The sequence below is a fragment of the Alosa alosa genome, chromosome 3 (genome assembly GCF_017589495.1).
Source record: "Alosa alosa isolate M-15738 ecotype Scorff River chromosome 3, AALO_Geno_1.1, whole genome shotgun sequence".
Classification (NCBI taxonomy): domain Eukaryota; kingdom Metazoa; phylum Chordata; class Actinopteri; order Clupeiformes; family Clupeidae; genus Alosa; species Alosa alosa.
The window spans coordinates 27,374,261-27,400,314 of NC_063191.1; the positions used below are offsets into that span (position 1 = coordinate 27,374,261).

Below are 26,054 nucleotides of genomic sequence, written 5' to 3' on the forward strand. Positions count from 1 at the left end.
TCAACAAAACGGCCGTTGCCTGGAAACAAAACTACTGAAGGACTGGAGTGGAATCATTACATAATTTGTTTTAAAAATCTGGTGTCTAAAATTAGCTTTATTTTGAATTGTAATTTACCAAATTTGCATGAATTCAGCCTCCCTATACACCGAGCTGGTGAATGAACATCAACACGCTACAGCTGTCCATGTTAATTTCAGACATCTGTCACCAACTGCAGGGCGTTACCCTCCCTAATGCCTCAAACCTGACACCACCACCATCCATTTTTTACTAGCACATTGCCCAGTCACTGTATCAGACAATGGAAAATACTAGCCATTAATTTCCATCAAAGTTTACAGTCTTGGTTTATGGGAGGGTGGTTTGTTTTGGTGAGCAGTTACTTAATGGTCACGGCAGGCACTTGCACATCAATGACTAATCTCCTCCATGGAATCTTTCTCTCTCTTTGCGTTTACCTATAACAACCTCACGTGCTGATCAGGCCAGTCATGTGATGTGCTGTTTAAGCAATGGTGAGTCACAACGCGCATGCAAAACAAAACAATGAAACATCATGCAGAATAAGAGTAACTAAACCAGCAAGGTGAAGAATGCCTGAAACAGAGGTCAACCGCAGCAGACATACATGAGATAGAGATATATATTGGTCTCTCTCTCTATATATTTACAGAGAGAGAGAGACAGAGACAGAGAAGAAAAAAAGACGAAGTGTAAAGTCAGAGGATCTAAACTACTGGCCTTAAAAGGGACAAACCAGAAAGAAAGAGAGAAATTGCCAAGAAACAGACAGAGAAAGAAAGAGAGATGTGAAAGAGGGAGTAGTCTATAAATGACTGGCAAAGTTAGACATGCAAGCGAGAGAGTGGGCACTTCAAGAGAGTGGCCTTCAGGACCAAGATATAACACAATGACACATCGCTGCGGAATGAGCCAAAACAAAACATTTGCGCACACGCACACAGCTAACAAAGCCCATCACTCTCCTTTCCTGAGCCATGTTTGGTCAAACTTTTCATTTTTACTGCACCAAGAGCCTGTAATCGAATGCAATAAAAGAGACCCAGCAACACACACACGACATCTGTGGCACACTAGGCTTTCTTATTTCTCTGTGACTCACTGGATGTGGTTTTTCTGTGTTGTTAGCGCTAACGCTAGCTCTCACTGCCTGAACCCCAGCCGCTCAGCCGGTTTGTGCGAGACGCAACAAAAAATTCTTCACTGAGTCAGGCGAATGCTCTTATGAGCTAAGACGTCCATTTTTCCATTCACTAATCACACACTGGGCTGGTTTATGACAGGGATTGTGTGTGTGTGTGTGTGTAGTGCAAGAAGCATGTGGACTCACCCACTGTCAAAGCACTGGGAGAAATGGAAGAAAATGTTTTTTATCAAAAAAAAAAAAAAAAAAAAAAAAAAACATCTCCTTCTGGGAGAAGATGAGAGGCCTAGTCAGAGAGAGAACAGTGCGGAATGTTCCGTCATGAGATTCCTCTGCTGTGCCGCACTCCTCCAGAGAGCTGCTCCGGGCAGAACCCTGACCCCGACTCACTCGGCCAGGCGCACCCAGCCACCCGCTGGGGTCATGCGACAGCGTCTCAGGGTCGGTCCTGCGTGCTCCCCACTGTGAGACACAAACACAGAGACCCGGATCCCCTTCCTACTTCACCGTCCACCTCTTCCCCTCCTCCACTGACCCCTGAGTGGAAACACTGGCTAATGGAAAGATGGACGGACACAAACACGCAGGGTTGTGTGGTTCTGAGGGTCAAGTGGTTGCTCAGTTTGACTGAGACTGAACAGAAAGTAATTATGTAACAGAGGTCGTAATTCATCCGCCGATCATGGCCCTCGAACCCGCCACCTCGACACACACCAGCATGGGAATCGAACGCTCTAACCACTGAGCTAAAAGCCCAGGCTTCCAACTCAGCAGTTAGAAGCGTTTTTAAGGTTAGGGGTGTGAGGATTTACACGCGCAACTAGCATGCTAGCTCAGTTCAACTCTGTTACAATTAGTCAAGTCAAGTTTATTTACATAGTGCATTTCACACACAGAGGTCATTCAATGTGCTTTACATAAACAAAAGCAAACAGTAATAACAAAAGGGGGGGGGGGGGGTATAGAGAGACTGTATCAGCTGTGTATGTCCTGCACCTCACAGCACTATGCAGACACACAGACACGCACACACACATACACACATAAACAAACACAGACATAGACACACACACACATATACATACACATACACACACTGAGAGTGCATGATGAATTGCACTGAAGTCCAGGTCTAAAGTTCTTGAGTTGTTGTCTTCAAGTGTTTACTTTTGGGAGGTTAGGCTCTGCGCTGCGCCTCCGTTATCTTGGGAACTGTGTGGGCGCTTACTGCCACAGTAGTGCGCTGAAAATAATGCCACCAGATTGGTGGACAGGAGGTGGCGGTCAGTGAAGTAGCACGGAAAAGAGAAAAGAGAGGGAGAAACGAAACGCAGCTCAGCTTGCACATGCCAACAGTGTGGGTCCACGCTGAGCAGTTGGCTGCTACTATGCCACTGTGGCAGCTCCACGGGGAGGGAATGGAGGAGACACGTGTGTGTGTGTGAGTGTGTGTGTGTGTGTGTGAGAAAGACAGAGAGTATGTGAGTGTGTGTGTGTGTGATGGGAAGATAGAAATGGCCAGCATGAATGAATCAGTGACTGCATTTGTAGTGTCCACTTGAGAGAAAGAGACAGAGTGTGTGTGTGTGTGTGTGTGTGTGTGTGTGTGTGTGTTTGAGAGAGAAAAAGTGTGCTGTGTGTGTAAATGACAGACAGTAATTACACAGGGTTACACTGGGGGTCTCTCTGTGTGTGTGTGTGTGTGTGTGTGTATCTGTATGTGTAACAGAGACGTGTGAAAACAGTGCTTGTGAGAGTGAACGAGTGATTCATGCTAAAGCTCTTCCTTCCTGTTTCAACAATCTACAAGGACACCTCAGTCCAGTTGATAAATCAGCTTCCTGCTCAACGGTGAGAAGGGCTGCTGAGCCGGTCACACATGTACTCGCTTGCACGCACACACACACACACACGCACACAAAGAATGTCACAAGATCCATTTTCCTGCTTCTTACTGTAACAACACATTCATTCTGTGTTTCCACAGAATACAGACTTCCTGGCTATTCTGAGCCCAAGAACAGAAAGAGTGAGCAACTACACACACACACACACTATTCCACATTCCTCCAGCTGACCATCTCTGTGAACATTCAGTGGAACACAGAATGGACTAATGGAATGAAGCCGACTACACCCACATAGCTAATGTCAAAGCCAGCCATTACGTAAAACACATACAAAGCATTTGGTCTCACTTTATTTAAATAGCCGTCGTTTTTAAGTGAACCAATTAAGGTACTAGGGTTGATAGACTTGTTTAATGATGAGGTTGGCATCATGGTTAAGGCTAACGGACAGAACGTTTAGAGGTTGTTCACTTGAAGTTAACCAAATATGTTTGGGGGCAGCCGTGGCCTACTGGTTAGCACTTCGGCCCTGTAACCGGAGGGTTGCCGGTTCGAACCCCGACCAGTAGGCATGGCTGAAGTGCCCTTGAGCAAGGCACCTAACCCCTCACTGCTCCCAGAGCGCGATTCACGGATTCACGGATTGGGATAAATGCAGAGACCAAATTTCCCCTCGAATCAAAAGAGTATATTTACTATACTATACTATACATATACTAATACTATATATTAGTATATATACTATATGTCATTATATCTGTATGCTTTAGTTAGTGATGGCTGATGTGATGTTTGAAAGGGGCAGTTAATGAATAGTGATGCATCATTTTAGTGGATGAATGAGAGACAGACAGACAGATGGAAAGAGAGAGGAGGAGGAGTGGGAGCCAGTGGTGTAGTCTATGTGATACGCAGGACTTAAAAAGCATCACAATCTCAGTATACCCACTCAAAAGGCATCACCATCTCAGTATACCCACTTAAAAAGCATCACTATCTTAGTATACCCACTTAAAATAGACAAGGATACGTATTCTAACATTTGGGGTTGATTACAGTATACCCACTACAGCTAACTGCTACATCACAGTATACTCACTACAGCTAACTGCTACATCACAGTATACTCACTACAGCTAACTGCTACATCACAGTATACCCACTACAGCTAACTGCTACATCACAGTATACCCACTACAGCTAACTAGACTAGACCACTGGTGGGAGCCTAATGAGAAGTGACGGTGCAAGAGAACAAAGAGTGTTAGGGAGCACTAGCCACGTTTGGACACTTTTAATCTGATTGAAAACAGAATAATGGCTCAATCGGAATATAAATTCTCGTATAAACAACTGAATTTGAATAAAAATGCCTGATTAGAATTAGAATTTCAATCCGAATGAAAGAGGTGGTGCATTCCGTTCCTAATCTGATTGAACAGCCATGTATACGGCCAATCGGATTGCCTGCGGTATCTTCTCAAGGAAAAGTAGGCAACAATGGCAATTCCGATCAAAGATTCTAAAACACTTGAGAGCTCCTGATTGGAATAGAACGTACCCCATGTAACCAGACGGCACTGATTTTTCAATCGGAATAGTTTAATCGGAATGACAACAAAACTGCACATGTAAACCCACCTATTGTTCAAGTCTCAGTCAGCTGATATACAACCACAGGAAGCACCGAAAAGCCTTGGGCAACCAGAGGCTCACTGGTTCCCACTTCCCAGCAGCGGCAATGGCAACAAAAGACTCAGTGTGTGTGCGTGCGTGCAGTGCATGCAGAGAGTGTGTGTGTGTGTGTTTGTGACTTCTCTGTGAACGGGCTTGTTAAATGGGCAGTTGTGTGGGTAGAAATAAGATGGCATGACTGTGACAGCCCTTACACAGGTGTGTGGGAGTCGACAACAGGTGAATGAGATGATGTCTCTTGCCCTCTAGGTTTGACATTAGGCTAAATTACACGCACCTGTTTGTGGTCTCTGGCACATACTGCTCGGCCAAATCATCTCCACACACACACACACACACACACGATGCAGCCAACACGCAGGTGTGCACATGCGCTTGTAAAACCCACCAAAACGCAGACGCACGCACACACACACAGATTCCCTTGAAGGGTTTAAAATAAAATTCCTCCATTTACTAGTTCCAGGTAAATTCCCTTGGGAACTTTCGACATCACATCTTATGTTCAGGGTGCAAAGCTGCATTGAACCACTGCACATCCAGCAGCGTCCAGCGTCCCATTAGATCAAATCTAAAACCGGACATTGGGGCGATGACAGGCCGTCTATAGAAGGCTAATTAAGCCAGCCCCGATGGAATTTACCACGCAAGCGTCGGCTTAAATATGGGATCACTACTACTACTCGCCTGAACGACAACAATACACACTGTCTGGATATGCAGGACATCACGTCTCTGTCAACAGCAAACAGAACATTCACACAATGACATGTTGCTAAAAAAGACGGTGACAAGTTGCTGGCTTAAGCTTGGGCTATTTAAGCACTGCTCAGATTGATGTCATAGTCATATTTCTCATTCAATAGGCTATGCTCTGTTCAATGACAGAAAGGTCTGGGTATTCTTGTGAAGGTTTGTGAGAGTGAAGTTAGCACAAAAAGATACATCTAAGGTGCGTTAAAATTCACAAACATAGGTTTTGAAAACTTGCAAACAGTTTGAGGAGATAGTTCTCTGCAAACACATTGGAGAGTTGGAGGGAGGGTTCTCATTGACATGGAACGTTTAAAACAAAATGGTTCAAATGTATCCATTCAGACAAACATGTTCACCATGAACATTTGACTGTGTTCCAGGAATTTGAACGCACCACTGATCTTGTTGAAGCAGGCCACAACAATACACTTTGTGTCTTCCTACTGCTTGGGGGAGAATCTATCTGCTTCCACCTGTACTTGTAGTCTGCCATACAATACTTCTATAGAATCGGCCAGCCGCCCACAGATGAACGTCACCACAGAAACTGAGGTTCATACAAAGAGATGTTTTTATCAGCCAGTGGACAGAAAAAAAGTCCCCCATGTTGTTAAGAGGCTTTGAGGCTGTCTGGCTCTCTGGAGTGAGATGATGACAACAGCGGCCAGCAGAAAACCCTTTGAACCACGACAAATCTCCTTAATCACCACACACACACACACACAAAAAACTGTCTCATTGGCGTCATCTTCTCTCACACACTTACTTACTACCTTACTATGAATAGCCAGAAGAGGTCAGCTAACTGGCTCAATCTGGTTTCTGTGGAGGCCAGTGCTCGGTGGAATTTCCCCCTTTCTTACGTACTGTGGTAAAAGCGCTCTCATTCCAGCAGCCTAATCTGCCCATGCATGCAGGGCTCTAGAAAAGAGAGCCCCAGCATTCATGACGACAACAGCCGCGTTGTGTCTGTCCCTGGTCCGCACCTCCTTGACGTGAGGTTGTTTGCTGCTCTTGGCACAACACAACACACAGCAGCAGAGGAGTGGAGTGTGTGTAGATGAACTGCTGCCGTGACCTCAACTTCATGTTTACATCATGGAAGGGTCTTAATGAATGGGAGAGATTGGGCTATTTTTTAATGCTCATCAAAGGCCTATGTGAATGTCTTGCATGCTATCAGACTACACTAAGAATTAATACATTCATCACAAGTGGCAAACATTCGTTCAGTGACATTCTAAAGTAGGCCTACAGTATGTCATGCCAATCTCAGGCATAACCTATATTTTAACATCCGCTCCTTATTTCATCAATGAGACGTTGCTAAGCATTCTAATTTCGGTCAAAGCTAAAATGACAAGCAGCTTAAAGAAGAGTTTTTTACTTTAGGTGTAGTTGTCAGACTCAGTTTGTTTCACTTGAGCTAGCCTACATTTTGTTGTCGGCAGCTCCACCGTGCTCTGTGCACCCACACAGGCAGAGCCAACCTAACTTTTGGCCACCCGCCCACCGAGTCCGGCTGACATCACCTGCGGTCACCCAAATTAAATAACTCACAGGCCTCCTACACAAGAAACCTCATGTTGCCTTAAGACATTAAAAGAAATGGATACGTTTAACTTTCAAAAACTGCCCCACATCTTCTAGCAGCTGAGTTTAGGGACTGAATGTCTCATTTCTTCTCCTCTATGGTTCTCCCTCTCTCTCTCTCACTAATGGATCATAAATTATTCCATAGCTCCACAGCCTCGTTCAGATCTTGGAATGTTTCCACTGCTGCCAAAATGAGGATCTGTCTTTTCCTCCCCTTCCCCCTTCTCTGTATTTTTTCCACATTCTTCTCTCCATCCCTCTCTCTCCCACAGGGAAAAAACTTTATCTTTCCTGCTGACAAGGCAGGTCCAACCACTATGGAAACCATTTCCATGTGAGTGTCTTTTCAGTCTGTTCAATCTTGGTGCTACTGTAGGACAATTGTTGGCCCTGGCTTATGCCAGGGAATGGGTCTATGTCTTTGTCTCATACACATAGGCACACACATCTTCAGTTGCTGGGAAAACCAGCTGGGTGTCATACTAAGCCAAACATCCTGGTAAAAAAGTCCTGACCGAGTCATCTGGGCCACAAACAGTGGAACAATGGTGACAGGACAGACACTCACAGGGTCATGACCTAGACACAAACCTAAAGTATTTATGGTTTCCATGGAAAAGCGGTGATACTTTCCATGCCAATGTGGGCATGAAGTTATTTTGCAAAATTAGTACTGAAGCCACTTGTAGACTATGATGCAGGCTTAACTATGCTTGAACTGTGAATTTTCTAACGTAGTCTTTAAGTGATGTTGGTAAGAGGACGACGTTTTCTTTTTTTTTATTAGACCTACTTTGCCTCTACTGACTGACGTGTAGCCTATATTGGGTTATAAACATATCACACAATGTAATCATAACATTTAAAAAAATATTTCTGGCCCACACCCCCATCTTACAAGCAAATTGGCCAGTTATACTATGGTTTTCATAGGCTCCAGTACATGTCACCGGGCGCAATGAGTCAGACTAGCAAGTTTGAGCGGGCAACAATAGCAGTAATCAGGCCATCACAGGTTAGCAGGTGAACACAGGTGTGTAATGTTGATTTGTTGAACATAAGAAGCGACCCATTTCAGTGAAGGTCAAGGACCGTCCTCGAAATGATCTTGATTCGTATAAAACATGGCGTCCGGTGACCACTACACGGCAAATGCAGGATCTTTATCGATAAATGTTGACGTGCACTTACTTTCAGACTGTGATTACTGAAGAGCTCCTCGGAAACTTTGCAGGCGACCAAGGCGTTGGGGAGGTCGGTGAATTGCACGTCTACAGTGGCCACTTCATCGTTTCTCGCTTGTTCCATGGTGAATGTCGCAATGGTCTTCAAGCTATGATAGACCACGTATAAAGTTGCTCTACGGGATTTACTTTAACTTCTTGACAGCTGTGATGCAGCTATATTTAGAAACACTCCTCTGAACTAGCTAGCATGCTAACGTTAATTGAAGACAGCAAACGAAAATGTTAGCTGATGGATCTCTTATTTACAGCGGATAATGCATATTTAACTCGCACTTATCCTACCATAATGACAATGAGCCCACACAGCACCATACATGACTACACATATATTTATTTGTTCACACAACGGTGCTTTATCGACCAAACGAAGAGACCACCGAAAATATTTGCTGTCATCAGAGAAACGGAAGAGAAAAGACAACTGTTTTGACTGTTGTTCGTTGATGACTTGGTAAGCGTTTGGAAATAAAATGTTTTGCTACTGCCACCTGACGCAATGGAGGTTAAATACAGGTCATAGGCCTATCTGACAAATAAAAAACAGAATGCTAGTTATTATGTCATTGACTCATTCATTGTCATGAGTTCATATTTACAAATATATATAACTGTAATATAGCCTATAACATAATGGTAGGGCTTTTCGGTTGATTTTTCATTTCATTATGAATTTCCCATAGCCCACTTCTTTTGGGATGTTAATTACCCTTGAACTCAGCCTTGCTGATTTGCAAGGTTTGTTTGGTACTTGTAGGGTACCAAGAGCAGTGGAGTGTAGGCCTAGCCTACTGTTTTGTTTGTTTGTTTGTTTGTTTCGCATGAAAACATACTGGTACTCCTGTAACTAATATTGCAGCCTGAAGAGACCTCTAGTGGTGGTGAAACAACAACATGGGAACAAGTGGCCGACGCACATTATAATTATCTGCATTATAATCCATTTCAGCCTCCCCATGTATAGGCCTTGTATAGGCTACTCTAATCAGTAGGAAATGCTTTTGCATTCAAATATATGCATACTGAAAGCAGTTGTGAATCTGTAGAAATTATATGTCTAGGCTGACATGATTCAAGAAAAATGACAAACGTCTTCCATAGGGAACAGTATTCATAATCAAGAAACATAGTGAGATTTCACCTTGATCAAAGAAATAGAAATCCATAGAAATCTGGTTTTCCTCCAACAGGCCTGTGATTGGTTTAGAGAAAGGTCTCAATGAAAGGTGACTGGCTCAAATGCTCTTGGGGATCCACCTGAGGTTAGGGAGCTGCTGTCATGGTGATGAGCTTCACCTACCCAGGTAAAGCAGCTTGTTGTTATGAGTACCAAGCTATGTGGCCAAACACTGGCTCTGTAATGTTCATCTTTAGCAGATGCGTAGTCTAAATATTTACTCTGGTATGGCAAGTTAATAGTCACTTTATGGCCAGCAGCCTGTTCAGGAAACTATTCATCTCTGTATTGACCAAGCTGGACACACTGAGGGGCTATGTTTGTATTTATGAAGTCAAAGTCTAAATAAGCAAAGATGGACTGCTGTTCAAAACTCATCAGGTGGAGGCCTACACGAAAGCAGAATGGAGAGGGAGCTGAAGGGGGAAAAGGAGAAGACAAGCCAAAAGAACCCAAAATGAAGTAAGTGGTATTTCCTGTTTTATCCCAGAAGCACAGCACAGAGATTCATTTGAGATGTTGCAGGATTACAAATGTTTTCATATAGAAAATAAAATGAGCTTTGCTTGTGCCTTGGAAATAAGTTTAAAAATGTCACCTTGGTGGAGGGTAAACTCATTAAGATTTTTATTTAATTTCTACAACCCTGGTTACATTTACATCTAGTCATTTAACTGATGCTAAATCTAGTTACCTAGTTACATTCAATAAAATCAAGTTCAAGTAGTGTGTGTTTGGGTGGGGGTTCTGAGGTTTGAGGTTGAATAGCTATGGGGAAGAGAATAACAGTTCAGCATCCTGGTGGCTTGTAGATATAAACTGTCTCTGTATCTGCTGGTACAGGTTTGCGTACTCTTGTACCTTCTACCAGATGGTAGTAGGGTGAAGACTGTGTCTGGGGTGACTGGGGTCAGCGAGGATTCGCTTGGCCTTTCTCCTGCAGCGCTGGCTGTAAAGGTCCTGAATAGTTGGTAACTCAGTCCTTGTAATGCGCAGCACTGACCTGACCACCATTTGCAGAGCTTTGCGGTCATGAACAGTGCTGTTACCATACCATGCTGTGATGTTGCCAGTCAGGATGCTCTCAATGGTACAGTGGTAGAAGTTGGTCAGTATTTCACCATCCATACCAAACTTCCTCAGCCGCCGAAGAAAGAAGAACCACTGTCTTGCTGACTTTGTGACCATACCTATATGGTGTGACCAGCTCATATCCTTACTGATGTTAATTCCAAGGAATCTGAAGCAGCTGACTCTCTCTACTGCTGTGCCTCCAGTGTAGATGGGTGTGTGCTCTTCCTGCAGTCTCCTGTAGTCCACAATCAACTCCTTGGTTTTGCTGACGTTGAGCAGCAGATTGTTGTCTTGGCACCAGGATGTCAGGGTTGCCACCTGTGCTCTGTAAGCAGACTCATCATCACTCATGATACAGCCGATTATGGTGGTGTCATCAGCAAACTTAATGATGGTGATTGAGGTGTGAGTTGCCATACAGTCATGAGTGTACAACGAGTACAGTAGGGGCTTAACACACATCCCTGCAGGACACCAGTCCTGAGTGTTAGAGTGAAGCAGGGGGCTTAACACACATCCCTGCGGTGCCCCAGGGCTGAGTGTTAGAGTGAAGGAGATGATGTTTCCCAGCCGCACTGCCTGTGTCCTGTCAGTCAGGAATCCAACTGCACAGAGAGAAACTGATGTTCAGGTCTCTCAATTTCATGATCAGCCTGGATGGAACTATGGTGTTAAAAGCGGAGCTGTAGTCGATGAAGAGCATCCGTACATCTGTGTTTTTCTTATCCAGGTGAGAGAGAGCAGTGTTCAAAGCAAATGTTATCACATCATCTGTGGACCTGTTTGGCCTATAGGCAAACTGGAGTGGATCTAATGTAGAAGACAGGGAGGATGTAATATGATCTTTAGCTAACCGCTCAAAGCACTTCATATAACAACAGAGGTGAGAGCAACAGGTCGGTAATCATTAAGGCAGCTCACTGTTGATTTCTTAGGGACTGGAATGATGGTGGACAGACTGATGCAGGGAGAGATTAAAGATGTCCATAAAGACCTCAGCCAGTTCAGATGCGCAAGCCTTGAGAACACGACCTGGGATGTTGTCAGGTCCTGGAGCCTCATGTGTATTTACCCTTCTAAATGATTTACACACATCTCTTTCAGATATGGGCAGCAGTCTTGCTCTAACAGAGACTCTGACCTGATGTCATTCTCAAAGCGGGCATAGAAGGAGTTCAGCTCCTCTGCAAGAGAGGCAGACACCTCTGCTCTGACGCGCCTTCCTCTGTAGTCTGTAATTGTCCTTAAACCCCTCCACATGTCTCTGGTGTTAGAGCCGCTGTAGTGTGACTGCACCTTTTTTTCCTGTACTGTCTCTTAGCCCTTTTAATTGATTTTCTCAGTTCATAACGTGCTTTACTGTACTCGCTTGGGTTGCCAGAATGGAAGGCAGCTGTCCGCGCTCGGAGTGCTGAACAGACCTCTCCGTTCACCCATGGCTTTTGGTTAGGAAAAGTTTATACGGTCACCCTCGGTACAATGTCATCAATGCATTTACAGATAGATAAATAGATAGATATACAGTATAGATAGATAGATAGATAGATAGATAGATAGATAGATAGATAGATACTTTATTGATCCCCAGGGGAAATTCAAGGTCTCAGTAGCCTACAGACAACACACACACATTCACTAACAGCAGAAAAAGTAATTAAAAGTATATAAGAACACAACTAAGCAGTAAGGACAGTAGAAGATAAAGAATATACTAAATATACTAAAATACAAATTATACTAACTAACACTTAATCTAAATCAATTCTAAAAGCAGTATCCACATAGTGGTGATTAATCAATCAAGAGGCGCTTGCAATGACAGGCAGGAACTGAGCCTGTGATTCTCTGTGCATAGTAAGGTAAGGTAAGGTGCTCTGTGTGAGTGAGTGAGTGAGTGTCACAGTGATAGTGCAAATGAGTAAGTCCAACAGTGCAACAGTGCAAGAATAAGTCTATATATATATATATATATCTATATAACTATTTTAAGAAAAGGTATAATTGTGGCCACAGTTCGGCTGTGGCATGGAGGGAGGGGTTATGCATATGTGCTAATTTGCTAATATAGCATGCAAGCAGTGAGGCAGAAAGACAGTGGTAAAAAGTGGCTAGTGGACAGACAGTATCCAAACATGGAGGGGGTGAAGAGGCAGACAGACTATGCAGAGAAGTCTATCTCTCCTCTTCCCTTAAGTGAAGCATTGAACAGTTCAATGGCCCAATTACTTCCTCAGTCTGACTGTTGTGCAAGGCCGTGAGCGAAGTCTCCAGCTGATCAGGCTCTTCTGCTTAACAGAAGTGCTGTGGAGTGGGTGACATTCATTGTTTGTTCATTGTTTGATCAGTTTGTTCAGGTCCTTTTGTCAGATATTGAAGTGTTACATAGTGTAATCGTTGATGTTATCAGCAGCTGTCCGAAAAACTCCCCAGTCTCTTGTGTGGAAACAGTCACGCAGGGCAGCATCTGATTGATCTGTCCAGCGCTGTACTGACCAAATCGCAGGCTGCTCACATTTCAGCTTCTGTCTATAGGCGGGCAGTAACAAGACTGAAGAGTGATCTGATTTGCCGAAGGCTGGGCGAGGGCGTGCTTTGTAGGCATGGCTGTATGGAGTGTATGCATGATCCAGGATGTTATCACCTCGAGTTGGAAAACTCACATGTTGATGATAACTTTCGGGAGTGTTTTACTGCAGGCAAAGTTATATCAGCCATGCTTTAGAATATTTGAAAGATGTTTTTGTGTATCTGGAACCTTCTGTAGATTCTGTGCTCTCTTTCACCCCCCCACCACACACACACACAGACAAATACCTCATGACACAGACTGTCTCTGTCCTCCCCCAGCTGGAGAGATTGGAGACACTGGATAGTGAATCCGTCTGAAGAGTTCTACTATGTCTGGCTGCAGGTCATGACCTTCCCCATCTTCTACAACTGGGTCATCATCATCTGCAGGTGAGGTGAACACACCGGTGTCTCCGAGCTCAAAAACACTCAGCTCCACACTCCATAGCAGACCAGGCACAGTGCAAACTCTGATCATCTAAATCTGAAATCCCATATCCCGATTGTCATAGCAGACAGTAAAAATTGGCAGCCACTGCTATTTACAAGCAAATCTGTATTACAATGTATGACAATCCTGTAATGTTAAGTCACACTTATAATTAAAGCAGATTAAAAAATAAATACATACATGTGGTTTTTAACTTTGCCTGTTTTTATCCCAGTCCTGGTCATGTCGAGTGTTTGGAGATGTTTGGGGAGAGTCCCTCTCTTTAAATGAGTCCTTCACATGTCTGCTGCACAGGGCCTGTTTCTACTCCATAGATGAGAACTTCCTGGCTGTCTGGCTGACTCTCGACTACATCTCTGACCTGTTCTACATGACCGACATGGCAGTGAGAGGACGCACAGGTAAACATGCTGCACAGCTCACTTGTATAGTATGAGAATCTATGGAAACTTGTGCGTCTACCATGTTGTTAGCCAAATGTAATGTAATGTAATGTAATGTCTTTGTTGCATATACTTCAAGTTAGATATTGTTTGTTAGGGCGGCCAGATATGCCATCTTATGTTTGTGATTGTCCAGGAGCACACATGAAATGTCCCCATGCACTCACTAAAGGCATGCATGCATGAGTACATTAAAATGCAGATCTACTGAACATATATCTACACATACACACTACAGGGTAAGCATATACAGTCTAGTGTACATAGTACACATACACACTACAGGGTAAGCATATATAGTCTGCAATGCCCTTTCATAGGCACACATTACAACACATCCCATAAGCACCACCACACCTACACAAACATGCACACACACACATACATTCAGTATGTTGTGCAAACAAGGTGTGCAAACTGTTTATGAATATGGCCTTTTTCAGTTTATTTCAATCAGAATAAGGTGTTTACAAGACACACGCATATTTGGTTTATTCCCAATAAACTGATTTGAAACTGTTTATTGGCTGCATGGAAGCGTGCTGATAGTATATGACTTTGTGCTCCATGTCCCTGACCCCCCTGACAGCTTTCCTGGAGCAGGGCATCCTGGTGCACGAGGTGTCCCGCCTGCGCTCCAAATACCTGCTCTCGCGCAGTTTTCTGTTGGACCTGGCCTCCATGCTGCCCACCGACCTGCTTTACCTGCACCTGGGCGTTCACATGCCCCTTGTCCGGCTGAACCGCCTTCTCCGCACGAGCCGCCTCTCCGAGGCGCTGGACCGCATGGAGACACGCACGGCCTACCCCAACACGTTCCGCATCGCCAAGCTCATGCTCTACATATTCGTGCTCATCCACTGGAACGCGTGCCTGTACTTTGCGCTGTCGCGCTACATGGGCTTCGGCTCCGACAGCTGGGTCTACCCCAACATGTCGGAGCCGGGCTTTGCCTCGATGCAGCGCCAGTACATCCACTGCTTCTGGTTCTCGGCGCAGATCTTCACCACGGTGGGCGACACGCCTCTGCCGCTCCGCGAGGAGGAGTACCTCTTCATGATCGCCGACCTGCTTATCGCCGTGCTGGTGTTCGCCTCGATCGTGGGCAACGTGGGGAACGTCATCGTGAGCCTGCGCAGCAGGGACAACGTCTTCTTCCCCAACCACGAGCTCGTCAAGAGCTACCTGCACAGCAGGCACATCAGCAAGGACCTGCGCCACCGCGTCAACAGCTGGTACCAGCATCTGCACATCAACAAGTGGGTGCCTCCTCCACTCAGACAAGTCCACTGTACGTCAGACATGAGCCATAGGCTAGGTAGAAAAAGGAAACCGCACTCAGGGTGAATCTCACAAAGCCTGTCAAACTGACATCAAAATATTATCTACCTCATTTGATTGATTTTTTAATTTAAGTAACTAGAATGTGAACTTTTATTTTCTGATAAAAGTATTATGGTAAAACAATTTAATATAACTTTATTTCAATGTTATGGTAGCAAGACCTAGAATAATTCTCATTACCGATATGGTACATGACAAACGGAGACCATTAGTAAGAAAAATATTTTTTGATTTTTCTTTTCATTTACACAAATAAGTACATTAAATGAACAGTACTGCACATCAAAATGTATATTTTATACATTTTAAGTTCCATTTTAAATTAATTAACTCTCATTACCGAAAATACAATGTGTATTGTAGAGTTCAATTTTTCAAATAATCTCTTTGTTATAGATATATTTTGAACAAAACCCACATGTGGGGCACAGTTAAGGAACATATTATAACAAAATGAAGAAATTTTTGTCTCTGAGAAATAACATCTTTACAATCTCTAAGCATTTTTATGCATTACGGTAATGAAAAGTCTGTTACGGAGGATGAGAATGTTACGGTAATGAGAATGATTTCATTTTACCAAATTAATTTCAGATACACACAGGAGAGGTGTTAAATTGCTAGTGTCACAGGAAGGGGATTTACCAGAGTGGCCAGTCAATAATTAAGCACTTTTACTATCAAAAAAATCACCAACAAAGCAACCTTTGTGGGCAAAAAACATCACCAAAAGAGTAGCCTTCGAGAGCATTTCACTGGGCTTACAAGCAGATACCTTCCTTCGTCTGTGTTTTGTTGAATTAGAACCCATGACACCTCCAGAATGCTCAACAGTGGTGTCTGGCTTCCCAGATCCACCCTCCTCCACACTCCTGATTGGTTCTCTACCAACAAATTCTTTGGGCATTCCGCTTCATTGCTGTGGCTGTTTATGATCCAATTAGCAACATAACCAGACAAACCTCAAGCCCTAGAGTGGGCACCAACAACTACCACTCTGGAAACAGCAGCAAGATTTAACACATCTCAGAGTCATTTTCAGCTCCTTTCAGTGACCATATTTGAATACTAAAATCTAACAGAAGTGTTGTGGTCGACTTACAAAGCTTCAAACACCTATCTTCACTGTGTGTGCTTGTCAGCCACCTTCCCTTACCTCTGATACCAGTTCTGCATACTTTAACTTTCAAAAGCTTTCTCCATCACATCATCAAAAGAGAATAGTTAGCACAATAAAGTTGACAATGTGCTTACACTCCGAAAAAAAAAATGTCATGTCTGGTCTCAAAGCAGTCACATCCATGACCCATAGGCCTATGTCTCTCCAATTGCAGTAGCATCCATGGCCCTAGCCCTCTCAGTTGGTCTTCTTCTCCACATCATGCCAGTTCATCCATTTTCCTTGTTTTGCTTGAGGCACTGCTGTTGAACGTCTAGTTTGCTCCTCTTGTTCTCAAAACAAGCTGGTTACCATCTGTCTCTTCTCCTGTGCTGTGGACTTACCCAGAGGCGATTCTAGAGTCTGTGGGGGCCCCAAGCAAACATTTCAAGGGGGCCCTACAGACCAGTGTTCATCACCATTATGTTAGGCTAAAATAATCTGATACCAACGGAAAATTTATTAAATAAAACCTTTTTTTTTAATTCCAAATGTTCCAAACATGAAAAACTTCTTTGGATAAAGTCTATCTTTTATTCTTAAATAAGCTACTTGGTTGACCCATCTCCTGACAATGTTACAATGTTTATTGTTTGCTTACAAGAATTATTAGCATGCAGAGTGAGAAGCGAACTAAAGGAGTTGGAGCTGGGAGAAAAAAATAGCTGGGCCTATAAACAGGAATGGAAAGAAAACTTTATGTTCATCTTACCCAGTTTCACAAATGCAAAACCTGTGTATCAGATATGAAACAACGCTGTCACAATAAATAATATTATACCACACTACAAAACGCAGCTATTTGCTCCAAACAAGCACAAAGGCGCAATATTGAAGCGCTGGCCGAGGTCTATGCACAGCTAGCAGGATCCAGTGCATTCTGGTGTTCTTTCTCATATTTGTTTAAGCACCAAATCACAGTCTGATTGGTGAATAGGCTATTTGTAAATCGATATCGCAAAATAAAAAGATTTAAAAAATAGGACTGCCAGAATAATTTGACTGGGCCAAACAATATCAGTGGCGGCAGCTTTGGCCGCCTGTTGCTGACCCATGTCGTAGATTATAGTTTAAACTCGAGGTGTGTCAATGATATTTTAATTTCATGTCGACTGAGCCGACAGGGATTTTACATTTTTTTTTTTTAAGTATAACGCCCATTCAGCCGACCGGGAGTTCAGAACTGCGTTAGGCGTTAGTGTTTATTAGCCTGGCTAGCGCCACCACTTCTCAGTGAGACTTGGTCTGGGAACCAAACGTTCATTTTCTCGTATTTGAAAAAAATGCCCAGATCCGTTTATTGGGTGCCACGGATGTCTATCAAATGCGTCTGTGCATAGCTCATCATCGTCTTGCTTTCCCCCCTGTTCTGTGATTGGTTCATTATCTCAGGCGAAAATTTGCTCCATGGTCTCCAGGCTGCCTTAGCAGCGTGAATCAAATCGCGCGCAAGGCAGCATGGGAACACCCAGGCTAAGTGTTTATTATCTTCATGACTAGTCCTACAGGAGGAAGGCAGACAGTAGTTAGTCAGTTTGAGGACAATAAACAACGCATCAAAGGGTCAAAATATTGGCACCAAAGAGAATTGTTTATAACAGAACAAGTGACGGTGTAAAATTTAAAAATCTTTGGCGACACACATTAATGTGATTAAAAAAATTAACGTGTATGATTGGTCCTTAGTCATTGGTCCTTAGCCTACTCATTAACACGTTATGCTGACAGCCCTAATATAAACATAACGTAAACCATCTCCTTGCTTTAACTAGTTGTAACTGTCGCTAGCTAGCTGAAGTATATTGTCGTATAGATGTAGCAAACCATGTTCAATCTTTCTGCCAATTAACATTAGCCTATAACTTCATTGAGTAAATGTCAAAATCCGATGTTGATCCGTTATCACTGCACCCTCGATTGACGTTTACCACAGTAGCCTAAATATGTGTGGATTCTTTGAACTCTTTTGAACACAGATCCGCTGTTTATAAGGCCATAGCATAGGGCCTAAATGTCATGTACAGATGTACTGTTTGTAGCCTACAACAGGACAGGAGCATGCAAAATCTCGCTTGTCCCACCGGCAAACGCGCTGAGACCAGGTCGGGGGCCTCCTAGCGGCTCGGGGCTCCAAGCAGTTGCTTGGTTTGCCTGTTGACAAGGTGCGCCTCTGGACTTACCCCACGCTTTCCAACTGGTACCAAGACCAAACTCTTTTCTTCTTTTCTGCTCCTGCCCAACAACATTGTACCACCTCCCTAAATTCGTCATGTTTTTCACAATAGACGGAATCACCTCGCCATATACATATACAACTTTTCTTCCACTAGTTTCCCTAGATACACCTCTACATTTGCTAGGTCATATCCTTGTTATCCATTTTATCATTCAACTTGGCCTACGGGTACATGGAGCCGACGGATACATGGCCACAAGTACACACACACACACACACACACACACACATAGGCTCAGATGGGAGGTATCTGAGTGCCCACATAGGCTCAGTAGGGCCACATAGGCTCAGATGAGTGTCATCCTGCACCTTTTACTGTACCTCCAACAACCAATTTGACAACCCATTATGGTGCCCTCATAATTACCTCCATTGCCATGGTGAAAACCAATGGTAGTTACAGTAAAAGAAATAAAAAGAAAACATGACATTACTGATTGACAAGAAATAGAAAAAAACCACAAGCAACTGATTAAAACACTATCATTGGACTTAATGCCTATGTTGTGGAGTGCCATGCAAGTACACTTAAGTAAGTAAGTATAAGTATATATACTCTTTTGATCCCGTGAGGGAAATTTGGTCTCTGTATTTAACCCAATCCGTGAATTAGTGAAACACACTCAGCATACAGTGAACACACAGTGAGGTGAAGCACACACTAATCCCGGCGCGCAGTGAGCTGCCTGCAACAACAGCGGCGCTCGGGGAGCAGTGAGGGGTTAGGTGCCTTGCTCAAGGGCACTTCAGCCGCGCCTACTGGTCGGGGTTCGAACCGGCAACCCTCCGGTTACAAGTCCAAAGTGCTAACCAGTAGGCCACGGCTGCCCCCACTTGGCACCAAAAAATGAGACAGAATCCACAGTCAAAAACACAGAGCCAGTACAGAGCAGACCAGACAATCGGGGCAAAATTATATCAAGGGACCGGGCGAAACTGTAGATAAAACAGTAAAGTTAGTCAAAAATCTAAGAAGATTTATCATGAAATAGGCTACGCTTGAAAACATGATCATCTGGGGAGGACAAAGCGGAATCACAAAGCGGTATCACATCAACTGTTTTAACGCCTTTTAACAACGGGCTGAGAAACAAGTTAGTGGAGAGAACACTAGATGTTAGGTGAACCTGACTAGTAGAGGGAACAGGTCATCTTATATCAAGATCATCACTGCATCATTACCACAACTCAGCTTCTCATTACCGTTATTACCCTTTAAAATGCGTGGTAATGAGAAATTGGAGTAACAGAAATGAGATGTCCTTGACTAAGTTGGCAAATAACACAAAATGCTAGCAAGCTATGCAACCTTAACCTTTACAAAATATTAAAGTCTTATATTGTCTTTATCAACACAAAATATAATTTCAAATATTTTTAAAAGCATTGAGTATCGCAGCATATCGGTCATGATAATCAACAGTGTAACAGAATAAAGATTCTATGACATTTACACAAATATCATGATGTGAGAGAAGAGAGAACAACTGAACTTGACTCCATTTTAAACCTTTTGTCCCAAGTGATGCATCATGGGTCTGCTTGTTTGTAATTTAATGGAACACGGTAATGAGTTATGGTAATGAGGACATTTAGTGTGGACACAATATTTTTACAATAAATGTAACTTTCCTTTTGCAAAATATCATAAATATAAATATTAACCATAAATATAGACATTTTTACACAACTTTGCATAATCTTCTTCAATTTATGTAATTCATGAAATTAAAACAAACAATAGAATAATGGATCCGGACACATTTCGGTAATGAGAATTCACTGTGATTTTTGGTTAAATTGCTATGAAATAGTGTTATAATGATAGTAAAAAACATCTGTCCCTTTAGTATTCTTCACTGTCTTTGTAGAAAATATCATAGTTACTGTTAATAAAATATTGTTTTCGGAAAATAGGACCTGGACATGTTAATCACAGCTTCATGAGAATCACCCCTCAGAAACTGATGTTCAAATAGTGTTGTATTTAAATAAGCCGAAACAGTGTACAAAGGCCTTAGATTGAAAGAGACTGAGATATAAATGCTGGGCTTAGCTCATCTTCAGTGTCCCCAGTTTGAGAGTTTTGAGACACAGTGATTGGGACACACTGGCTAAGAGTTTTGAGACACAGTGATTGGGACACACTGGCTAAGCCCCAAACGTACGTCAGTCTCTGTGTATCTCAGTCTCATGCCCATTTAAGGCCTTGTGCAGTTTCCACTGAAACCTCTCTATAAGAGCTAAAGCTCTTGTTTATATATTATAGGTTATAATGTCTTCTTCACTTTTGAACTATCTGCTGCTTTAACTTTATCTGGTCTTGGACAACGTTCCAATTGTTTTTCCTTTTTAACTGGGCTTGCTTCTCTGCTTGTCCTGTGGTCCATATTGCTTTATGCAGAGCATTGTCCCCTTCCCTCCCTGGCTGATTGATTGTGTGTGTGTGTGTGTGTGTGTGTGTGTGTGTGTGTGTGTGTGTGTGTGCGCGTGTGTGTGTGCGTGCGTGTGTGTGTGTGACCTCTCCAGGAAGATCACACGTGAGAACGAGATCCTGCAGCTGCTGCCTGCTTCCCTCCGCACGGATATCGCTGTGAGCGTCCACCTGCCCACGATGTCCAAGGTCAGCATCTTCCAGAACTGTGAGACCAGCCTGCTGGAGGAGCTGGTGCTCAAACTCACCCCACAGGTATACTGTAGGTCACCCACAGGTCAAAGGTCAGGGGGGGTTCATACGTCAAATGAGGGAGAGCCACAACCACAACTGACCTGGGCCCTTATAATGCTTGTCAATAAGTAGAACTACAGTATAGGGTTATATAGATCTGAGAAAAATTTGGCTGAGGAGACATTGTATTGTGGGATATTGAGAACAAACAAAAATCCAATGGCTTGGTGCTTACACAATCTCTTGTTGGTATGTGTTTGTGATGATCTGGCCGATTATAGCCAGTCCAGTCTGCAGTGGTGTGATCAGTGTGTCCTGTGAATCACCTTGGCCAATACTTTAAGTTATCACACAGTAACCTGTTCGCAACCACAACTGTTCAACAAGCTTTATACCTGATTATAAGATTTGGAGTTGTTGAAGGACAGTGAGCCTATCCTGAGTGATGCTTGTCCTCAATAGTATGAATCGGCACAGAGAAAGATAAGCACATAAGAAAGCACAGAGTTTGTACCCCTTCAGGCCTTGAGGTAATGTGAAGGTCAACCAAATGCCCAAACCCATTTCAAATCTGCTGTTAGTATCAGCAGCAGTACATGTTAATGTTTGACAGACATTATATTTTTTTTAAATTAACATCACAGCCACCTGTTTGCACTCAATATTTACACACTTGACTGATTTGACCCAACCTGGACTAAAGGTAATTCTGAATAATTCTGAACTAAGCAATAGCTTTATTTTCTCTGCATCAGTTGACTTAACAGACCTTTACAAAGATGAACTGATATCATTAACCTGAACCAACACAGTGATGTCCAGACAGCCAACAGGGTTTTGGGCTGCTCTGTTCAATGACACCATGCTCTGCGCAGTTCACGATAGTCCCCTTTGCCCATGGATATTTGAATTGTTTCAATGTAGCCAATTAACTGATTTCACTTATGCATTTTTAAATAGATTTTTAACTGTTAATTTGTTTGTTAAAGATTTTTTTTTGTTATTGATGTTATTGTCTTGATGTCTGTGTGTAGAGCACTTTGTGTTTCACTCTGTGCATTAAAAAACAAATGCACTACAGTATATCAATTACAGGCTTACTTTCTTACCTTTCGTTTTCTGTCCTGCTTTCCCCCTCCATCCTCCTTGTCCCCCCTCCCCCCCTCCTCCTCCTCTCCCCAGGTGTACAGCCCAGGTGAGTATGTCTGTAAGAAGGGCGATGTGGGTCACGAGATGTACATCATCAAGGAGGGGAAGTTGGCCGTGGTGGCGGACGACGGGGTCACCCAGTACGCCGTGCTCGGGGATGGGCAGTTTTTCGGAGAGATCAGTATCCTCAACATCAAAGGTACCATGCAGCGCTGAACAGCAGCATCCACTTACAGGTACTAACCTGCATGCAGTCGGTACCCCCCACCCCCACCCCTCTGAGATGCACCAGGTGCTGAGTGGGAGGCTCACTTTACTTTACCCTCCTTTTTTGGGCAGCCTGAAGAACTTTATCCGTTTTGATTTCTAAATAGTTTAAAACAAAAGCCGTTTTAAATCAACCAGTTTATAATATCACTATCTGATATCCAGATACATTATATACCACACAACTTGTTTAGAGCACACAACCTTTGTTACGTTACTATCGTTATTAACAAAAATAGAATCATGGGCAAGGATATGACCAGAATTATAAAAAATCATCCAACAATCCAATTCAATACAAGTCACAGTATATTTCCTCTCTGCTCTGCAAAAAAGGGAACAAATCTGGCAACCGGCGGACAGCAAACATCCGCAGCATCGGTCACTCAGACCTGTTCAGCCTGTCCAAGGAGGACCTGACAGCCACCCTGTCCGAGTTCCCTGCCGCCAAGCGCCACCTAGAGGAGAAGGGCCGTCAGATCCTCACCAAGATGGGCATTCTGGAGGAGACTGCTGACGACGGCAGTCAACAGGAGCGGATGGAGACCAGGGTGTGTGTGTGTGTGTGTGTGTGTGTGTGTGTGTTTTGTGTAAAAGAGAGAGAGAAAGACAGAGAGAGAGAGAGAGAGAGAGAGAGGGACAGACAGAGAGAGAGGCAATTTGTGAGGGGAAATCCTAAAGCAGGGGTGGGCAAACGTTTTGGCTCAAGGGTTATATTGGGTTTTGAAAATTGGCCGGCAGGCTGCACCACAACCAACCCCACCCCCCAAAAAATGAAAATGTTTTATATAATTTAAATGATTACAATTACAAAAACTAATTTTGTTTTAAAATATGAATTGCTTAAAAAGTACTGCTAATTTGATGCTCTTTAACTTTAAGAACAATTCACGTTTAGTTCTCAGTTATCTTTTGCCAGATCAACTCAAAAATAGCCTCCCTATGGCTAGCGCTGTGCCTAGACTGTGCTCTCTGAAATGGTCAGTAGTGGGAACTACTGTTTACTTAATGATTTCCTTGTAAAAGTTTCTGAAGGCGATATCAATTATCAACAATGACAAGCCATTGCTGCTCTCTCTCAGAAACTAGCATAAGTAGCATAACGTTTAAGTTAGATCTGCTGCAAAGGAGATAACACAGAGTATCATCTCTGTAACATGATGTTTTGACATTGACATTGTAAACGATCTCAAAGAATTGTGAAAAGCAGTTTGCAGTAAAGCTAACCAACGTCATCTCTTATTGCAGGAAAAAATAGGGAGCAGCCTGATAACCTAATTAAATACTCAGTGGGCCGGATTAAAGTGCTTGGCGGGCCGGATCCGGTAACATGTTAATTATCACAGCCAGAAGTATTGAAATCCACATTCTCCCATTTGTGCAACAGTTCTTTTAAAAAAAAAAAAAAACAGAGAGGCCATATGGAGGCCAAAATGCTTTTTACTTGCTGGGAAGTTATGTTGTCGTTGTTGTCGTTGTTGTCGTCGTTGTTGTTGTTGTTGTCATTGTTGTTGTTGTTGTTGTTGTTGTTGTTGTTGTCGTTGTTGTTGTTGTTGTTGTTGTTGCCGTCGTCGTCGTCTCAGTAGTTTCCCTATTCTGTCTTCCCCAGGTGGAGCATCTGGAGCGGACGCTGGACACACTGCGCACTAAGCTGGCTCGGCTGATGATGGAGCTGGAGTCCAGCACGCTGAAGTTGAAGACGCGGGTGGAGCAGCTGGAGCTGCAGACTGAGGGCTGGGGAGGGGTAGTGGCAGAGGGCGGAGAGGAGGAGGAGGTGAAGGAGGAGGAGGTGAAGGAGGGGGAGGTGGGGTTTAAAGTATGGGGGAGATTGTGGAGAGGAAGAGGTGGCAGAGAGAGGGAGAGGGAGGGAGGAGATGGGGAAGGAGGAGAGGAGGGGGAGGGGGAGAGAGGAGAGGGAGATGGAGGAGATGGGATGGTGGATGAAGGGGAGAAGGACGGGAAAGAGGAGGAGATGGGTGGAGGGGAGAAGATGGACGTGGAGAGAGGAGAGGAGAAGGAGGAGGTGACCGCTCAGGATGAGGAGGAGAAATCAGGTGAAAAGGAAAGATGGAGAGTAGTGAGGCAAATCAATAAAGGGTCTCTTGTGAGTGATGGTGTCAATGAATTTTCCTGGCTGCAATGAATCTAATCACCAAATAAACTGACATGACTGAAAATGTTTGTACATAGTCCACACATTAACAGTAGCAATTGTATGGAAATTGTATGTGTTCATTGTATTGTAGCCTACTAAATATTTGTTTTTCACACTGTATAACAAGATATTCAAATAAATTGAAATGTATTTAGTATTCAGCTTGTGCCTCGTGTTGATGTCCACTAGATGGCAGAAAACATTCAATTTCATGAGCATTACACACAAAGTTATCTTTTCGTCCTCGTCGATGAGAAGACTTGCTTTGACAAAAGCAAGTCTTTTGTTATACAAAATATCAAAATGTGTTTTGTGTGTTCAGATGCCCTGTGAAGCCTCATGGTAGTGAGAATAAGTTAACAATATTTTTTAGAGAGAAGAATTGTCAATCGGTCATATTTGACTGCAAACACAACAGGATAAGTGCTCAGTTTGAGGAGCCCATTAGGAGAGCTTTGCCTGTGAATTGTTGGACTCTTTCTCTCCTCTTGATGAAGAAGAGGTTTCTCTACTGCTTCAGCAAAGTCATCCAACAACATGCCCTTTGGATCCTGTCCCGTCTATTCTTCTGCCATCTATCACACCTGATGTTCTGCCAGCAGTCATGCATGTGTTTAATACTACTACACTCAGTTCTGGAATAGTTCCTTCTTCTTTTAAACAGGTAAGAGTTATGTCTTTGCTAAAAAAAAGTACACTTCATACAATTGATAAAGAACTACAGACCTGTCTCCCTTCTTCCTTTCTTGTTGGCTTTGGAGGAAGTGTTCTTCAAGCAAGTCTATGACTTCCTGTATCAGATCAAACTGCTAGACCGTATATGCAGTTTGGTTAGAGTGGTCATTCTACTGAAATTGCTCTGTCTGTGACTGAAGCATTGAGAGTAGCTAATGTAACCTATTTACATTTACTGTTACTGTTTAACCTGCATGGTTCAGCCCTGCACACGCCCGGACTCAAACCCGTATACAGCAGCACCTTAAATCAGTCTGCTCAGTCATAATTCTACTAGATTTACCTGCAGCCTTTGACACTGTAAACCATGACATTCTC

General features: G+C 43.3%; 2 protein-coding genes across 3 annotated transcripts in view; one reads left to right on the top strand and one right to left on the bottom strand.

Moving 5' to 3' along the window:
- Positions 1-8,699, bottom strand: part of rcan1a (regulator of calcineurin 1a) — a 21,936-nt gene extending 13,237 nt beyond the window's left edge. The window contains exon 1 of the mRNA XM_048239355.1: positions 8,258-8,699. Within this exon, the coding sequence (XP_048095312.1) occupies positions 8,258-8,374 (117 nt within the window). The 5' untranslated portion in view covers positions 8,375-8,699. The remainder of the gene's footprint in view (positions 1-8,257) is intronic.
- cnga4 (cyclic nucleotide gated channel subunit alpha 4) lies at positions 8,681-25,162 on the top strand. Of its 2 annotated transcripts, XM_048239340.1 has the most exons (10): positions 8,681-8,764; positions 9,501-9,614; positions 9,869-9,949; positions 13,409-13,519; positions 13,875-13,981; positions 14,613-15,282; positions 21,292-21,451; positions 22,613-22,778; positions 23,183-23,397; positions 24,456-25,162. In XM_048239340.1, the coding sequence occupies exons 2-10, from the start codon at positions 9,550-9,552 to the stop codon at positions 24,987-24,989; spliced, it is 2,109 nt and encodes a 702-aa protein (XP_048095297.1). In that variant the 5' UTR covers positions 8,681-8,764; positions 9,501-9,549; the 3' UTR covers positions 24,990-25,162. The 2 variants fall into 2 exon arrangements, with proteins under 2 accessions (XP_048095297.1, XP_048095298.1); XM_048239341.1 differs by lacking the exons at positions 8,681-8,764; positions 9,501-9,614 and having other exon boundaries at positions 9,837-9,949.
- The last annotated feature ends 892 nt before the right edge of the window (positions 25,163-26,054 follow it).